The sequence below is a fragment of the Artibeus jamaicensis genome, unplaced genomic scaffold, assembly GCF_021234435.1.
Source record: "Artibeus jamaicensis isolate MK-2021 breed Jamaican fruit bat unplaced genomic scaffold, CSHL_Jam_final scaffold_369, whole genome shotgun sequence".
Lineage (NCBI taxonomy): Eukaryota > Metazoa > Chordata > Mammalia > Chiroptera > Phyllostomidae > Artibeus > Artibeus jamaicensis.
The window spans coordinates 24,957,879-24,973,799 of record NW_026522042.1 but is presented as its reverse complement, the minus strand read 5'-3'; the positions used below and the strand labels follow the sequence as shown (position 1 = coordinate 24,973,799).

The window sequence follows — 15,921 nt, the reverse complement described above, 5'->3', positions numbered from 1 at the left end:
CTCGTACTAACTCCTGGCTCTCCGTGCCGCGCCGCAGTAACCAGCTCCTCCGGGCCTCCGTCCGCGCACGGACCACGTGGACCATGTGTGCGCGCGTCCGCGGTCTGCAGGCCTGGACGTGCCGCGGCCCCGCCGACACAGGAGAGTCTCCTAACTCCTCCTGCTCCGGGGACAGCGCTGCTCTCATCTCTACTAACTCGCTCTTTGCTTTGTTTGTGTCTCCTAACCTGGGGAAGCCGGTCGTTAACCTTTAGAATGCAGCATCTGTAAGTCTTCTCCGTGTCCGCCCAGTAGACTGTCTTGGAACTTTCTTTTTGCCCCTGCCTTCCTCACTCACGTTTTTTTAGAGGGGTCAGTGTCCCTGCTGCCTCCCTCCTATTTAGTTTGAAACCTACATTTGATAAGCTTGTTGCTCGTCGCTTGGTCGTGCTTTTTTATGCCTTAAATTGTCCTTGCAGCATTTTTGACTCACCTGCTGAAAAAAAAAATTCCTCAAGAAAACTTCCAACAGCTACTCAGAGCAAACTAAACTGACAATATAGGGGGGGCAGGAATCTCTCCAGTGAAAATATTTGCTCCCCCCACAGTTTCACTCTGGAAGAGAGAGACTGCTTTAAGGGCTTCTGGAGATGGGGCTTCTGGAGATGGGTCTCCTGCCAGCGGCTGGGAGCAGAGGCCCAGGAAGCTGGAGTGGGAGCGTGTCTGCATTCCGTCCAGCAGGGGGCGCGGTGCGGACTGCAGCGCTCCACGCATCCTTACCCTCGTTTTTCCCGACACCTGGGTTGTGATCTCAAGCAGGAGGGTTGCTGCGATGGGCTTTCCTCCCATTCTGTGGCCTCCTCACTCTTCCACCCAACTGTTGTCCTCCACGGTAGATGGTCTGACCCATAACACCTTCCTGAAGGCATGCGTGAGGAAATACAACTGTTCTAATGAGTGTATGTGTGATTGCTTTATAAAATTTTAAATACATTTCCCTAAAAGGGTCTGTGTCTCTCTTTATAAAAAAAAAAATGTCTTTTGCATGTCTTTCTCTCTCCGGACTTCTCTTAATTCCTTCTTTGGGTTGACATGGCCTTATCCTTTACTCCTATTGTTTCTTATATGTTGTTAAACTCTACATTTAATTGAGGAAGAAATTAGGAGATGGGTCTTGGCACATTTATTTGCCCTGAGTCTTATTCTCAAAAGCAGGCAGTTGAACAGGCACCCCCTGCAGTGGCCGTCGCCAGTGGCCGTGGGGTGGGTGCCGTCCCGTGTCCTGCAGACTGGTCTGGCCCCTTTGTTAGGCCTGCAGTGCTGGTATGCGCGTGAGCATCAGCGCTCCATTCCAGCCAGAGGAGAAGATGCAGAGGGCCCAGTGGCCAGGCCTGTCTCCCAGATGGGAGCTCGTCCTAACCCGGACACGTTTCCCAAGGAGTGTTCAGAGTTGGTGTTTCAAAATGGACACCCAGCTACTCCAGCCCAGGAGCCCCTGCTGGACTCTCGGCGCCTGTGAGCGCACACGGCATAACGGCCATCTCCCCCCCCCCCCGACTCCCCCCCCATGTCCACTGAGACAAAGGCACAGTCACCTGTGGTGCATAATCCAGCAATTTTAGGTTGCGAAATTTACCTCGTCTTTCTGTTTCTCACTTTTTCTTATGTGGCAGGTAACCAGGAAATTGCCAGAGTGTTTGATGGGTCAGAGTGACCTACAGGAATGCCCTAGATGCCTGGGAAGACCACTAGAGGCCTCAGATGGGGATCTGGCCTCTGGACTCTGAGTATTTCAGTTAAAAGGAACTGTTGCCCTGCCCTGTTCCCACCCACTTGGGCCACCTTATCCCCTGGCTGGTCGGTCAGCAGCGGCCTCCTTCCTCCTGACCACTTCCGTGGAGCCGTCTGCAATCACAGTCAGGCAGCTATGCCTAACCTACATCCCAGGTCCTTCCTCGTTTCTCTGGGCACCTTCTGGAGAGTGACAGAGAGCGGGAGTGGAGTGGATGTGGGTCGACCCAAATGGTGACTGTGCCAGTCCCCAGACATGGGCACACAACCCCCTGCACACGCCCACCTGGGCAGCACTGAAAGTGTAGCCCTGCCTTTCTCTCCGAGGCCTGGTGGCCCGTGCAGATTCCTAACCTCCCGCCCTGTAGGGGAGAGGACCCTGGGGTGGTTGTGAGCATCAGATGACATAGATTTTAGATGTCTTTATACTTTGGTACGTAGGAAGAATTTCTAAAATAGCTACTATGATTGTGGAAAATAGCCAAATCACGAGATACAGCCTGGTATGCTACGTTACCAAAAGCAGGTGTGCCAGAAGTTGCCTTCTGTTTGTTTTTTAGCAAATTTGATTTTGTAATCTCAAAGCTATTGGGTGTTGCTGGATAAGGTGAACTACTAACATACACGCTGTAAGGATAAGACTGTGTAAATGAGTGTGCGGGTGCCAAAGCCCCACAGGGGCTTCCACAAAGGGCAGGAATGCACAGGTGTCCCCAATGAGACAGGAATGACGGCTCGGCCCCCTGGTGTGTTTAACTTCAACACCACTGCCGGTCTCGGTTCAGAGCCTGGCCTACGGATTCGAAATGCGCCAACTTGGCATTGGTCCACCTCTGCCCCAGCACGTACTCACACCAGTCCAGCAGCCCAGGGTGGACAGACACTTGGCAGTGTTGTCTGACGGTCACGTCTACACCTGTCCCAGGTGTCTGAGAGCCGGCAGAGGCTGGCGTCATCAGGGTCCTGGTGACCTGGGAATGTCTGGACAGCACCTTGGGTGGAAGCCTCTGAGAGCGAGTGGAAGCAGGGCATCTGCTGCCATTCCCTACATCCTGGCTGTTGATAGAGGGGATCAGGCAAGATGCACCTTAGGGTTGGGCGGTGGTCTCTGCTTCCTCCCCTCTCCCTCCTCCTCCTCCTTCTCTAAAACAAATAGGTCACTTGGTAAATGATACCTTGGGACAAATACTGCCATTTGTGTTGTTCTACTCTCCAGCTAGTAGTACTTGGCTGTGGGCCCGGGGAGGTGGCCTTAGAAATGATCTGTTTCACATTTGTAATCTTACCCCGTTGAACTGCATTACTCGATGGTTCCCTGCATTACTGAACATGTATTGAGTGACCATTATATGCCCGTCGCTGTGTTGGGCACTGCAGAACCTGTAGTGTACCACTGGGGCTGCAGGTTAAGTGTGGCGTGGGCTTTCACTTGGAAGAGTCTGTCCTTGAAGCTTCAGTCTCAGGGCCAGTGGTGGTCAAAGGTCCTCTGTGATGATGTGAGATGTGTTCACACAGCCACAGTGCCTTTGGGACGCTTCTATCAGCAAGCTCCCAAGAAGGTCACCCACCAAGGGACACGAGGAGGCAGAGCAGCTATCCCTGAGAGCAGAATCGCAGTTGATAAACCTTTTTAAGTATCACGCATTCTTTTTTTAGAAGGGAAAAGGAGGTGGAAATGATTTTACCAGCAACTTGGCCGGATCTGGGGGCTCCTCCACGATCTGACCTGTCCGTGGAGCTGAAGGGCTATGGTTCGCAGCTCCTTAATTCAGTAGCTGTTTCAGTGACATGACAGTCGTAGTGGCATTGCTGTGATGTAGGAGGAACCCAGCATGACATGGACACAAGACCCGAGCCGTTCCTGCAACGGTGCAAGGAGGTGGGGCTAAAGTAATGGGGCAGAAATAAAAGCTTCCAAAGTAAAGTGTCCTCATTGCACTGGGGTTTTTTTAGATTGTCCCTAAACTGCTTAAACTCTGGTTTTCGATTATTGAAAAAGCACAAAGTAGCAGAGAGCATGGCGTCCTCCGCGCCCATCCGGGGAGCCTGCTCTGAGTCGCCGTGCCGTGATGCACCCCAGCGAGCGAGTGCCTGTCACCAGCCTCGTTTCAGGCCCCTCTGCCTCTTCTCTCTCCATCTCCCCGCCTGCAGAGTGAAAGTAGCAGCAGTAGCAACATCTCCACCATGTTGGTGACACACGATTACACGGCAGTGAAGGAGGATGAGATCAACGTCTACCAAGGAGAGGTCGTTCAGATCCTGGCCAGCAATCAGCAGAGCATGTTTCTGGTGTTCCGAGCCGCCACCGACCAGTGCCCCGCAGCCGAGGGCTGGATTCCGGGCTTCGTCCTGGGGCACACCAGCACAGTCATCGTGGAGAACCCCGACGGGACCCTCAAGTGAGTGCCCAGTGGGGCGGGTGTGGGGAGGGCCCCGGAGGCTGAAAGGCAGGGAGAGAAAGCGGCGCTCCTCTCTGTGAGCTCAGGGTCCACTCTAAGTACCCTGTGGAGCCCCAGCGTGGAGGCGGCTTCGGTCACTCAGACTTGCTCTGCAGACTCTTCTAAGCCCTGCACTTGGGAACACACAGCAGTTTCCAGCCATTAGAAAGAGTGATGGCATTTTAGTTCCTGGATGTCCAGGGGGCGGGGGCATTCCTACAGGACTTTCCAAGGACCCCTAAGTCATTAACATACATCAGTGAGGATTCTCATTCTGGCCCTGGCTGGTGTGGCTCAGTGGATCGGGTGCCAGCCTGCGAACCAAAGGGTCGCCAGTTTGATTCCCAGTCAGGGCACATGCCTGGGTTTTGTGGGCCAGTCCCCAGTTGGGTGTGTGTGAGAGGCAGCCACACATTGATGTCTCTGTCCCTCTCTTTCGCCCTCCCTTCCCCTCTGTCTAAAAATAAATAAATAAAATCTTTTTTTAAACAAGGTACCCATTCTGTAAGCTGCAGGTAAAGATATAAGGTAACTTATATTTACTGGAAGGTTAGTTTAGTTAAGAAACTTGAAAACAATTTTGTTGGCACTAAACGTTACTTTAAAGAACACTGAAGTTGGGTGCTGGGTTCAAAAACTTCCCTTCACCGAATCTCTCCGGCCGTGGTCAAGGTCAGCCGCATGGCTCCCGGGAAGCATTGCGTGACTCGATGGTTTTGGGAGTCTCCAGAGGCGTCAGGAACCCAGACCCACAGTGCATGTGGAGGTCACGGTCCTCCCCAAGCCTGGGTCTGCCCTCGGCTGGGTCTGCAGCCCAGGCTGTGCCTCTGGGTTCAGCTGTGGACCCTCCCCCACACCTTGCAGCGGGGGGCTGGGCTGGAGTTCAGGCTACAGAGAGCCTAGCTCCAGTGACAATCTCTTGTCCTGTTTGTCCTTGGTCTGTGGAAATAACTTTATTCTAGTACATTGTTCAAGAATTTCAGTTTTATGGGTTTTTTCCTCCAAAAATATTCTTGGGCTCTGTATTAGGCTTCTCCAGAGAGAGAGAATCATGTGTGTGTAGAGAGAGAGAGACAAAGAGGTTCATTGTAAGGAACTGGCTCCTGCAATTAGAGAGGCGGGCCAGCAGGCTAGAGACCCAGGGCAGCCCATGGTGGGGGTGAAATCTAAAGGGCATCTGCTAGAGAATGTCTCCCCTTCCCCTTGTTCAACAAGGCTTTTTGTTTTCGTTGGGCCCGTAACTTTGGGTAAGGCCCACCACTGCATGAAGAGTAACTGGCTTTACCACTTAAAATGTTCATCTCACCCAGCCCTGGCTGGTGTGGCCCAGAGGATTGAGCACTGGCCTATGAACCAAAGGGTCGCCAGTTTGATTCCCGGTCAGGGTACGTGCCTGGGTCGCAGGCCAGGTTCCCGGTTGGTAGTGTGGCAACCAATTGATGATTCTCTCACACACTGATATCTGTCTTTCTCTCTGTCTCCATCCTTTCCCTTCTCTCTGAAAATAATAAATTAAATCTTAAAAAAAATAAAATGTTAATCTCATCCAGAAATACCCGGAATAATGTTTGACCAAACCTCTGAGCACCCAGTGGCCCAGCCAGGTTGACAACTGAGGTCAGCCGTCACAGGTACCTTGTGTTTTCCCTCCAAATCTGACTTAAGAGCGTGTTGGCTTCATGTCCCGGTCACTGAGACTCACGGGAGAGTGTTCTCAGCAAAGAGCACTGCCGGGAAGTTGTCTCCCCCACCCTGTGTCTGCGTGAGTTGCAGAGTCCTCTTTCTCCAGCACTTTCCGGAATCATTTGCTGAACACTGGAAAGGCAGGATATTAACAACACATTAACTTCCCCTAGGAAGTCAACATCTTGGCACACAGCACTCCGTTTAAGGAAAAAATCTGAGAAAAAAGATAAAGACGGCAAACGGGAAGGCAAGTTAGAGAACGGTTATAGGAAATCTCGGGAAGGCCTCAGCAACAAGGTATCTGCGAAGGTGAGTTCAGGTGTCTCCAGGAAGCGGTGGCGGGAGGGGCTGATGCTGACATAAGAGCATCGTGGAGGGTGGTGCACCCTAGGCCAGGGGCCCCGGCCACTGGCAGCGGGTCCTGCCAGGCTTCGCAGAGGGCTCTCGGGGCAGTGTGGGCTGGCATCGGTATGCGGATGTATTCTAAGGAACCAGGCATACGTGCGGCGGACACCTCGCCAGGTGCATGCCTGGCTTTTACAGAAACACACTGTCGGGTCCCCAGAAGAAGCCGAGACTGGATCCTGGGGGGCAGTGACTAGATGCTGGCATCCAGGTTCCGTGGCGCAAACCCCCCGGCTCCAGTAGTTTTACTCTGTCATCAGATTGCCTTCCACCTGTGGGGGATTTGCCTGGAGAAAAAGAAAGTGATCCCCGATGGGGGTCCAGGGACCCTGGGTCCGGACACGGGCCGTCCTGCAGAAGCAAGGCCCAGGCACAGCTGGACTCAGCTCGGAGGAGGAGAAAGATGGACGTCTCCGAGTCCATCTCTAAGCAGTGCTTTTGTGTTTTAAATTCATCCCAGTTCTTGTGGCAGGAAGCTTCAAGTGTGTTTAAAGGAGTGAAAATGTCAATTGTGAACGAAACCTGGCAAACCAAATTGTATTTCTGCTCATCTTTCAGTGATCATTGTGGCCTTGGAATGAAAGTGATGTATCTCAAAATAGCCCTGTTTTTGGTTAATACCGGTGTGTTTTTTCCCTTTCAGCTTCTTAATCCCAACTATATGTATGACGGTGAGTGCCGTTTTCTCTTTCTTCTGGTCTCATAGGTTGCGGGTCTGGGGGTGAGTCGCAGAACACTCAAGTGTGACCTCAGGGAACTGGCTCCCTGGGGCTCAGGGCTCAGGCAGGAGCTGAGGTCCTGCTCCTTTGTTTGGGAGTCACAGGCGGGTGTGACGGGAAGCCCAGAGATCCAGCAACACTGACCCCTTTCTCGTGCAGTTCCCCCAGAATTCGTCATTCCCTTGAGTGAGGTCACATGCGAGACAGGGGAGACCGTTGTTCTTAGATGTCGAGTTTGTGGACGCCCGAGGGCCTCGGTCACCTGGAAAGGCCCTGAACACAACACCCTGAGCAACGATGGCCACTACAGCGTTTCCTACAGGTGAGCGAGGCTCGCCTGTGGGCTGGTGTCCCGGGCCGGTTTTACTGTGGCTGGCGTCACTGAGGCCCAGGGTCACCTTTCTCACTGGGACGCCTCCCAGGAGGGAACATTTTGTTACCTGGGTGTGCGGTTAAAATTAAAGCTCCACTTGAAATTCCTCATCAGGCCTTGAGCCCCTGCTTTTCTGTGACCCTGAAGGAGAGAGGTAGGGGGCAGCCCTTCTGACACACGTGTTCTCATCTGTGCATCAGTGACTTGGGAGAGGCCGCTCTGAAGATCGTCGGCGTGACCACAGAAGACGACGGCATCTACACGTGCATCGCTGTGAATGACATGGGTTCAGCCTCGTGCTCGGCCAGTCTGAGGGTTCTAGGTAAGCTGCACTGCTGAGCTGGAATCTCAAGTCCAGAATCCCTCCTCCCACAACACGGCCAGAGAAATACGGCCGTGTGTCCCTGCGGGCCTTCCAAACAAGAGCTGTGAGTAGCAGGCCACAGTCTGGGTTGTCGGGAGGTGGTTGACCTTGGGGCACCTCGGCCCGTGGCCACTGGGCACTTGAGCTTCTGGGTTAGAACAAGGTGTGTTCTGTGCTCTGAGTCATCAAAACACATCCTTGTACCCAGTTTCTCTTCAATCTAGTCGTCCAGTAGACGCTTTAGCGCTAAGAGAATCTGATGTCAGTTGGTCTCGTGGAACGTGAATGAGAAGGAAACGAGGGAACGTGGTTGGAGCTTGTGCGGGCTCTGTGCCTGTCTCGGACCCTGACAAAGGCCCGTCTGGTGGGTGGGTGCTCCTGTCCCTTCCATGAGCTCAAGGCCACCTCGATGGGATCCAGGTCTCTGGCCTGAACCCCTGTTCTCTCCATGGGCCAGCAAGGCCTCGTTCTCTCTCCTCACTGAACTGTGAGCTGTGGATGGCAGAAGCCACGTCGTAAGCCTTTTAAATTTCCCAGTGGTTTCACACAACACATAGAGACACTCGGTAGCCACAGGTATTGATTGACCTCCAACTGCCATCTCATTCACGGCCAGCTGTTCAGTGGGGGCTGCTGCGATTTCTTCTTTATCCTACAGCTGCGCCAGGTATTGGACACTGCTTCCAAGAACGAGAATAAAGTCCAAACCGAAAGGCTAATGGAATCTGGAGCATCCTGTGTGTAGACAATGAACAGAATTGTCTTAGAACTCTTATTTCACATTATCTTTCTTTAAAATATACTTTATTGACTATGCTATTTCAGTTTTCCAATTTTTTTCTTGCCTTTACTCCCCTCCACCCTGTACTCCCCCTCCCACCAGTATTCCCCACCTCAGTTCATGTCCATGGGTCACACATACAAGTTCTTTGGCTTCTTCATTTCCCGTACTGTTCTTAACCTCCCCGTGTCTATTTTGTACCTACCATTTATGCTGCTTATTCCCTGCACCTTTTCCCCCATTCTCCCCACTCATTCTCCCCACTGATATCCTCCATGTGATCTCCATTTCTGTGATTCTGTTCTTGTTTTAGTTGTTTGCTTAGTATGTTTTTAGGTTCAATTGTTGAGTTGTTCGCTGTCATTTTACTGTTCATATTTTGATCTTATTCTTTTTCTTAGATAGGTCCCTTTAACATTTCGTAAAAGAAGGGCTTGGTAATGCTTTAATCCTAAATATTTCAACCCCATTAAGTCAGAGAGAAAGGAAGAATTCTGATTTGGAGGTTATGGCACAAGAAAGTCTTGAATTTGATAATGAAGATTCCCCAATGTTCTAATTTTTAAAAGATGTCACAGAAATTCTACAGGTGACTTTTTAAAAAACAAATCACAAGTGACCGCTAAGGGGGATATTTTGACACATGGCGAAATGAGTGGTAAAATCACGGAAGTGGACATGTGCGTTCGTTTCTGTCACATAAGTCCCCCTTTGTCCATGCCGAGTCCCAGCGTGCAGTGCTCAGGCGCCTCGGGCAGCTCCTTGTGATGAGCCGCAGATGCCTGGCAGCCTCAGGTGCCTGCCGTGGGGGCCGCACAGCTGTGTGGGCTTGTTCCCCGTGATGTGCCGCGTGCACCACGCTCAGGGCCGGTGCTGCTCTTCTTGCAGGTCCAGGGAGTGACGGGATCATGGTGACCTGGAAAGACAACTTCGATTCCTTCTACAGCGAAGTGGCTGAGCTCGGCAGGTACGGGCCAGGGCCCCTTTCAAGAGAGCAGCGCCCGAGACATAATCCCTGTGAGGTTAGACAATGAAGGTAAACGGTGCGTTTGCCAGCAGGCGGAAGTTACAGGTATTACATTTGCAACGTAGCCTGTAATTGCCATTCAACACTCAATGGTGAGGAAGTAACAGACATTTTCAGCTTAAGTTCTGAAAGAAAATTAAGACCCAGTGCCGTAAGCTGCCACTGATGTAACTCGGTGACTCCCGCTGTGCCCCCAGGGCATGACCCATCCTGGGGGAACTCAGGGAGGAGTCACCTGCCCCTTTCCTATAGGACTTTATTCTCCCCTGGAGTCCAGGGTGAGAAAAGCTGAAGGTGACCCCCCAGATCCAGCTGCACAGGGAGCTGGGAGTGGAGGAGCGGGCACCCGAGCACAGCAGAGGGGGCAGCCTGGGCTCAGACAGTGTCCTCAGGCACCCGGCCCCTTCTGACTGCCCTGCCGCACAGCACCCGTCCACACCTCACGTCACATGCTGTGTGGCAGGAAGGAAGTCAGAAGCATGGCAGCTGAGCTGGTGCCTTTCAAAAATGCTGTCTCCCGGCAGCAGCCCTTTACGCTCAGGTGGCCATGTCGGGGGGTGACTGTCAGGTACCACGCTGCGTGGGGCAGCCACCTCAGAGCAGCAGGGATTTGCCACACCTGCATCAGCTTCTCGATCGGCAGTCGTTCTGTTGGCCTCTCCTGGGCCTCACCCCCATGTTGGGGCCTTGCCCAAGACGTGGTCCCCGGCGCTTTCTTGTGTGGTGGCAAAAGCATTCCAAGACAGCAAGAGAGGAAGCTTTGAGGCCTCTTTAAGTCGGAGCCTCAGAAATCAGCAACCATGCTCCCTCCAAATGCTGCAGGTCAAAACCAGCCCCCACCTGGCCCAGGTTCCAGAAAGGAGAGAGACCCCTCGCGTGTGTGCGTACACACACACGCGCGCGCACACATGCACACACACCCCACAGGAGGGTGAGCAAAGGAGTGTGGCCATCTTAACCCGCCACAGCCTGCCCTGGCCACAGGTTAGTTTCCGTCCCTCAATTTCCCACCCCACCTCCCCACCCCCACATCTCATCCAATCGCGGCAGCAGGCTCAGACCTGAGGTCCGAGATCCTGTTGTCCAGAGCATGTCACGGAGGCTTCTTGGGTGTGGTCCCTGGGGTGCAGCTCCAGAAGCTGCGAACTAGCAATGAGTGACCTGCCCCTGCACACGCACCCTGTGAAGGCGGGATGGCAGTGACACACCTGTTAAAGGTGGGGATGGTGACCGGGAGGCACTGAGTAGTTCCTCCTGAGCTTCACACACGACGGAAATTTCTGCACGAGAGCTGAGGTGGGGTCTGCCCAGCAAGTCTCACTGTGCAGCTACTGCCACACTCAAGGCAGGGGAGTCACAAGGCCTGGCCAGACCCAGGCGAGCGGAGTCTGCCTGGAGGAGGGGGAGAGACCCTCCCGGCTGAGGGGCTCGGACACAGGCGGGCCGCCTCCGGGCTGTCGTGGGGCCCGTGGACAGGCCCAGTTGGGCGGCATCCGGCCACGTGGGCCTTTTCTCTGTGACACTCTCGGAGGCCCGACAGTTCCTCCCAACCCGTGTTCCAGGGGCAGGTTCTCTGTTGTTAAGAAATGTGACCAGAAGGGAACCAAACGAGCGGTGGCCACTAAGTTTGTGAACAAGAAGTTGATGAAGCGTGACCAGGTCACCCACGAGCTTGGAGTCCTGCAGAACATCCAGCACCCACTCCTGGTCAGCCTCCTGGACACCTTCGAGACCCCCACCAGCTACATCCTGGTTTTGGAAATGTGCGTACACCGGTCCTTTCTTTCCCTCTGTGTAACTGTCAGCCTCAGTGTTGAGTGTTTTATTGTTTCATGTAGAAATCGGGATTGTAGGGTTCACAGAACTTCTCAAAAGTATGTCTACGATCAGAGCCCAGTTTCACAACTTCCCAGTACAGCCCTTAGGCACATGCTGTCCCACACGGGAGCAGCAAGCCTGGCGTCACCATCCAGGCTCCTGCTCGGTCTCTGCCAACCCGCAGGTGCTACCTGGTCCCCACAGGTCCTGAGAATTCTGCCTGGTCCTGGTTGTTGTGGGGCTGAAATGATGTCCAAGCAGGGACCTGGCTTCTGCGGGCCTTCAGTACCTGGCTGGGTCCTTTCCAGCTTTAGGAGCTTGATGACTGAGAAGTGCCCATCTTCTCTGGGGATGCATGTGTGACTGGCCCAGAGTCCTCGCTGAAAGCCTACAAGACCTCCGTTTCTGGTTTAGAGGCTTTAGTGTGTTGGGCCATCGTTTCTCTTCGCTGGGAAACTGAATGTTTTGGCCTCATTATAGTGTTACTAGGATTTATTCCATAACAAATTACTCTCGATTACTCCCCATTGTCAGTCAAGTGGCTGATCTTCCTACAAGTTTCTGTTTTGCAAACAAAGAGGGCATCATAGACCAGTGGTCAGAAAAGCCAGGGCCAGACTACCTCATTGCAGTTCCAGCCTTCACTTACGAGCTGTGTGACCTTGGAGAAGTTATATACCTTCTCTGGGCCTCAGTTTCCTCATCCACAAAATGGGAAAATAAAACACTCTTCTTAGAAAATTATGTGAATCCATAGAAGGTATTTAGTCCCCAGCATACAGACATCTGTGTTTAAGTGTTTTTTATTTGTTATTTTTTAAACTTTTGTGTGTGTATGTTTTTCAAATATTAAAAGTAAGTCTATAGCAGGAAGACCGTGGAGACAAGCATGCAGCCCTTAACTGTAGTGCCTTATTGTCTGCCTCCACTTCTATTGCCTGTACAACCTTCCCATTCCCCGTTCTGCAGTCACAGAACTACAGCTCAGGGTTTGGATGGAGCAGCTGGGCAGGCGCCTCTGCTTCCCTCTAAGGGTTGGATGGCCCTGTCCCCCGCCACACACACACACACACACACACACACACACACAGGCGCGCGCACGCGCATCAGCACCATGCTATTAACAAGAAACCACCTTCTCGATGCAGTTGCACCTTCAGGTGGAACAGAATCTTCAAATGCCAACAGAGTATTAGCAGTGGGGCCCAGAGAAGGCGCGTCTGTTTTGAATGAGCCCAGAGAGGTCTCTAAAGTGAACCAGCACCACAGTGACAGGTGTGCGCTTTCCTTTTTCCGCAGGGCTGACCAGGGGCGTCTCCTCGACTGTGTGGTGCGATGGGGAAACCTCACCGAAGGGAAAATCAGAGCGTATATGGGGGAGGTTCTGGAAGCCATCCGATACCTTCACAACTGCAGGATAGCACACCTGGACCTGAAGGTGAGTGGGGCTCCCCGGACAGCAACATACGTGACCACGGCTCGGCCACGGTGTATGGGGGTCTGCCCTCCACTTGTCCTCTGAATCCAGGCCACGTGCCGCAAGAGGGGCTGGGGACAAATGTGAGAAGGTGGGAAATGGGAATACCGATTTCCAAACTCTTGCTTTTAAGAGCTTGCTTTTGGTAATGTGAGATCTTCACACATTTCATGGGATTTCAGAAGGTTCTAGAAGTTTTGCTGGGCTGGTGGGCTGATTTGGCGTGAATGGAGAAAGGAAGGGAGAGTGTTGCCCTTGGTGCTGGGAGGGAAAATGACCGCCCAGCGTCATGAGCCGGGGCATGGAAGGCACTGCCTTACGCTGACCCCCCGAAAGATCAGCGGCTCCTGTGCATTGCTGCGTTTTCCTCCTTCGTGGGCCTGCGAGCCACGCGTTTCACCCTGTTTTGCACGTGAACAGTTTATTCCAGCCGACCTCACAGGTTCCAGTGAGCATCACGCTTAAGCTTAAGGCTGGGGTTGATGAAGGTGACAGTTGCCTTATCCTGTCTTCCAGCCCGAAAACATCCTGGTGGACCAGAGTTCAGCCAAGCCCACAATTAAACTGGCCGACTTCGGAGATGCTGTCCAACTCAACACGACCTACTACATCCACCAGCTCCTGGGGAACCCTGAATTTGCAGCCCCCGAAATCATCCTGGGGAACCCGGTCTCCCTGACCTCGGACACGTGGAGTGTTGGAGTGCTCACATATGTGCTTCTCAGCGGCGTGTCCCCCTTCCTGGACGACAGCGTGGAAGAGACCTGCGTGAACATTTGCCGACTGGACTTTAGCTTCCCAGATGACTACTTTAAAGGAGTGAGCCAGAAGGCCAAGGATTTCGTGTGTTTCCTCCTGCAAGAGGACCCCGCCAAGCGTCCCTCGGCTGCGCTGGCCCTCCAGGAGCAGTGGCTGCAGGCGGGCCACGGCGACGGCAAAGGCGCAGGCGTCCTGGACACGTCCAGACTGACCTCCTTCATTGAGCGGCGTAAACACCAGAACGATGTTCGACCGATTCGTAGCATTAAAAACTTCCTACAGAGCAGGCTTCTGCCCAGGGTTTGACCTGTCTTGAAGTTCTTTCTCATTCTCTTTCACCTGCCAATCAGCTGTTCATTTGAATTTTGAAGAGAGACACAAACCAACATAACTGCTCAGCTGCCGTATGTTCATCGTGTGGAACTCGCACTCCGAGCGAGCGAGCGAGCCATGCTCGGCGGCGCTCGGGGCTCGGGCTGCCAGCCGTGCTGGGGTGGAGGACCTTCTCTTGCACTCTGAGAGCGGAGACAGCATTGCTGTGTCACAGTCTTTCATTCAGGTTTCTGCAAAAAAGAAAAAGAAACTTTTTTTAAACGAACTCAAATAGAATTTTGCAAATTTATCATTTTCCAAGACTTATTCAAGGAAACAAAATGCCTATGTTCAACCACTGGTGTTAACGAACAAAACAGAGACTGGGCACCTCTGGGGAAGACTCCCCGCCCCGTGGCGGCCAGCCCTGCAGCCCGGGCTGGAGCTCAGCCTCCGCCCAGCTCTGAGCTTTTCTAGCTGCCCGGTCTGTGCACGTCTCTCTGGGATGCCCGACTAGGCTTCTGACACGTGCATTCAACCTCAAACCTTTGCGTAAAAAATAGAATGAATTGTTTTGCTCTGATGAAATGTAGGCCTTACTTGTACATAAGACTGGTCCTGCCTTCGGTCTGCCCTTCTCCCACCCGCCTTTTCTCCCACGCCCGGCCCTCTGCCTGGGGCCCCCGTTGGGGGTCAGCGGGTTCTACCCATCACCAAGGACATCAGGCCGGGCCCTGCCCCGCCGCCCCCACCCCCAAGCCGTCAATCAGATTGTTGAGCAGTACACAGTCAGATGAAAATACTGTAAATGCACTCATTGGGGGGTTTTTTGGTTTTATTTCATATCATGTGCAATGTTGTGGCTTTAACATTTTATGCAACTATTTATGAAGACCTCTGTTGTACCTGTAATAAATATATAGAAAAAGCACATACTTCGTATGGTGAGCTTTATGGTTTTGTGTGTGTGTCGGGTTGGGGTGAGGGGTGGGGGGGTCATAGCCCGGTGCCATCCATTCAAGGAGACTTAACTCTTCGTGAAAGTGGTCAGTTTTGAGGACTGTAAAAAGAGATTTCATACTCTGAATATAAAACTGGACAATAGGGTGATGTTTTAAATTTTATTATGCTATTATTCAGAATGCCAAAGTATTATTTTTTTTTTCCCAAAACCAGTCTGGACATTTACTACTTTTTAGACTTTTTTGACATTCAACTTTCTGTATAAAAATTGGCTAGCCTTCGAGCTATTGGTGAGAAATCAAAGCCAATTTCAGCACTCCCAGCCTCGAGGCTGGCGCCCCCTGGCTGACTCACTGTGGCAGAGTCACGCTGGTGAGGGGTGGCCTTCCACAAAAGACGCTGGGTTTCTGGGCACGCTTGAATATTTCCGGGTGTCTTTTTATCTTTGTTGTGTGAAATACACTCACACAGAGGCCAGCTGCTTCCCAAGCCAGCCAGACACCTGGGTCTTGAGCCATAAATTGGCGTAGTTAACACTTGCAGCTTCCAATGTATTTTATTTATTCTTTGGTTGGGTTTTGTTTGTTTCTTGTAAAATTGTACAGAAACTTTTTAAAAGAAATTGGATTCAAAACTGGATGTGTATGCGTAACCTCACAACTTTTATTTGTGTATTGTTTCTTTTATCATTTCAGTTAAATTTTTACATTATTTTGCATGTATATTTCTTTGTACAGAGACCTTACATGTTTACACAGTATGATGTGATGTAAATATTTTATTTTGCCATCAGTTATTTTAAAAAATTAAACATATTTGCCTGATTTTTGTGTTAGGCCTTTTATTTAAATTGGTCATTATTGAATCAAACAGAGAGATCACTGAAGGGTGGGTCCCTCATGGGTCAGGGAGGGGGACTGCAGGACAGAGTGTCCCAGACTGGGAATCTGCCGAATTCCACCAGACTGGTTCACAGAACCAGAACACGGGTGTGCAAACCACAATGCTAGCCGTTTGCCATGGGGCTAC

The 15,921-nt window shown here is 52.1% G+C and overlaps 1 protein-coding gene across 7 annotated transcripts in view; it reads left to right on the top strand.

Annotated features, from left to right (window-relative positions):
- TRIO (trio Rho guanine nucleotide exchange factor) overlaps positions 1-15,689 on the top strand; it is a 322,877-nt gene extending 307,188 nt beyond the window's left edge. For 4 of the 7 annotated variants that reach the window (XM_053657329.1, XM_053657327.1, XM_053657330.1 and 1 more), the window contains 9 exons: positions 3,922-4,169; positions 6,065-6,203; positions 6,943-6,970; positions 7,178-7,340; positions 7,592-7,713; positions 9,425-9,503; positions 11,126-11,326; positions 12,681-12,819; positions 13,375-15,689. In XM_053657329.1, the coding sequence (XP_053513304.1) occupies positions 3,922-4,169; positions 6,065-6,203; positions 6,943-6,970; positions 7,178-7,340; positions 7,592-7,713; positions 9,425-9,503; positions 11,126-11,326; positions 12,681-12,819; positions 13,375-13,923 (1,668 nt within the window). In that variant the 3' untranslated portion in view covers positions 13,924-15,689. The other 3 variants (XM_053657333.1, XM_053657331.1, XM_053657332.1) reach the window with 3 other exon arrangements.
- The last annotated feature ends 232 nt before the right edge of the window (positions 15,690-15,921 follow it).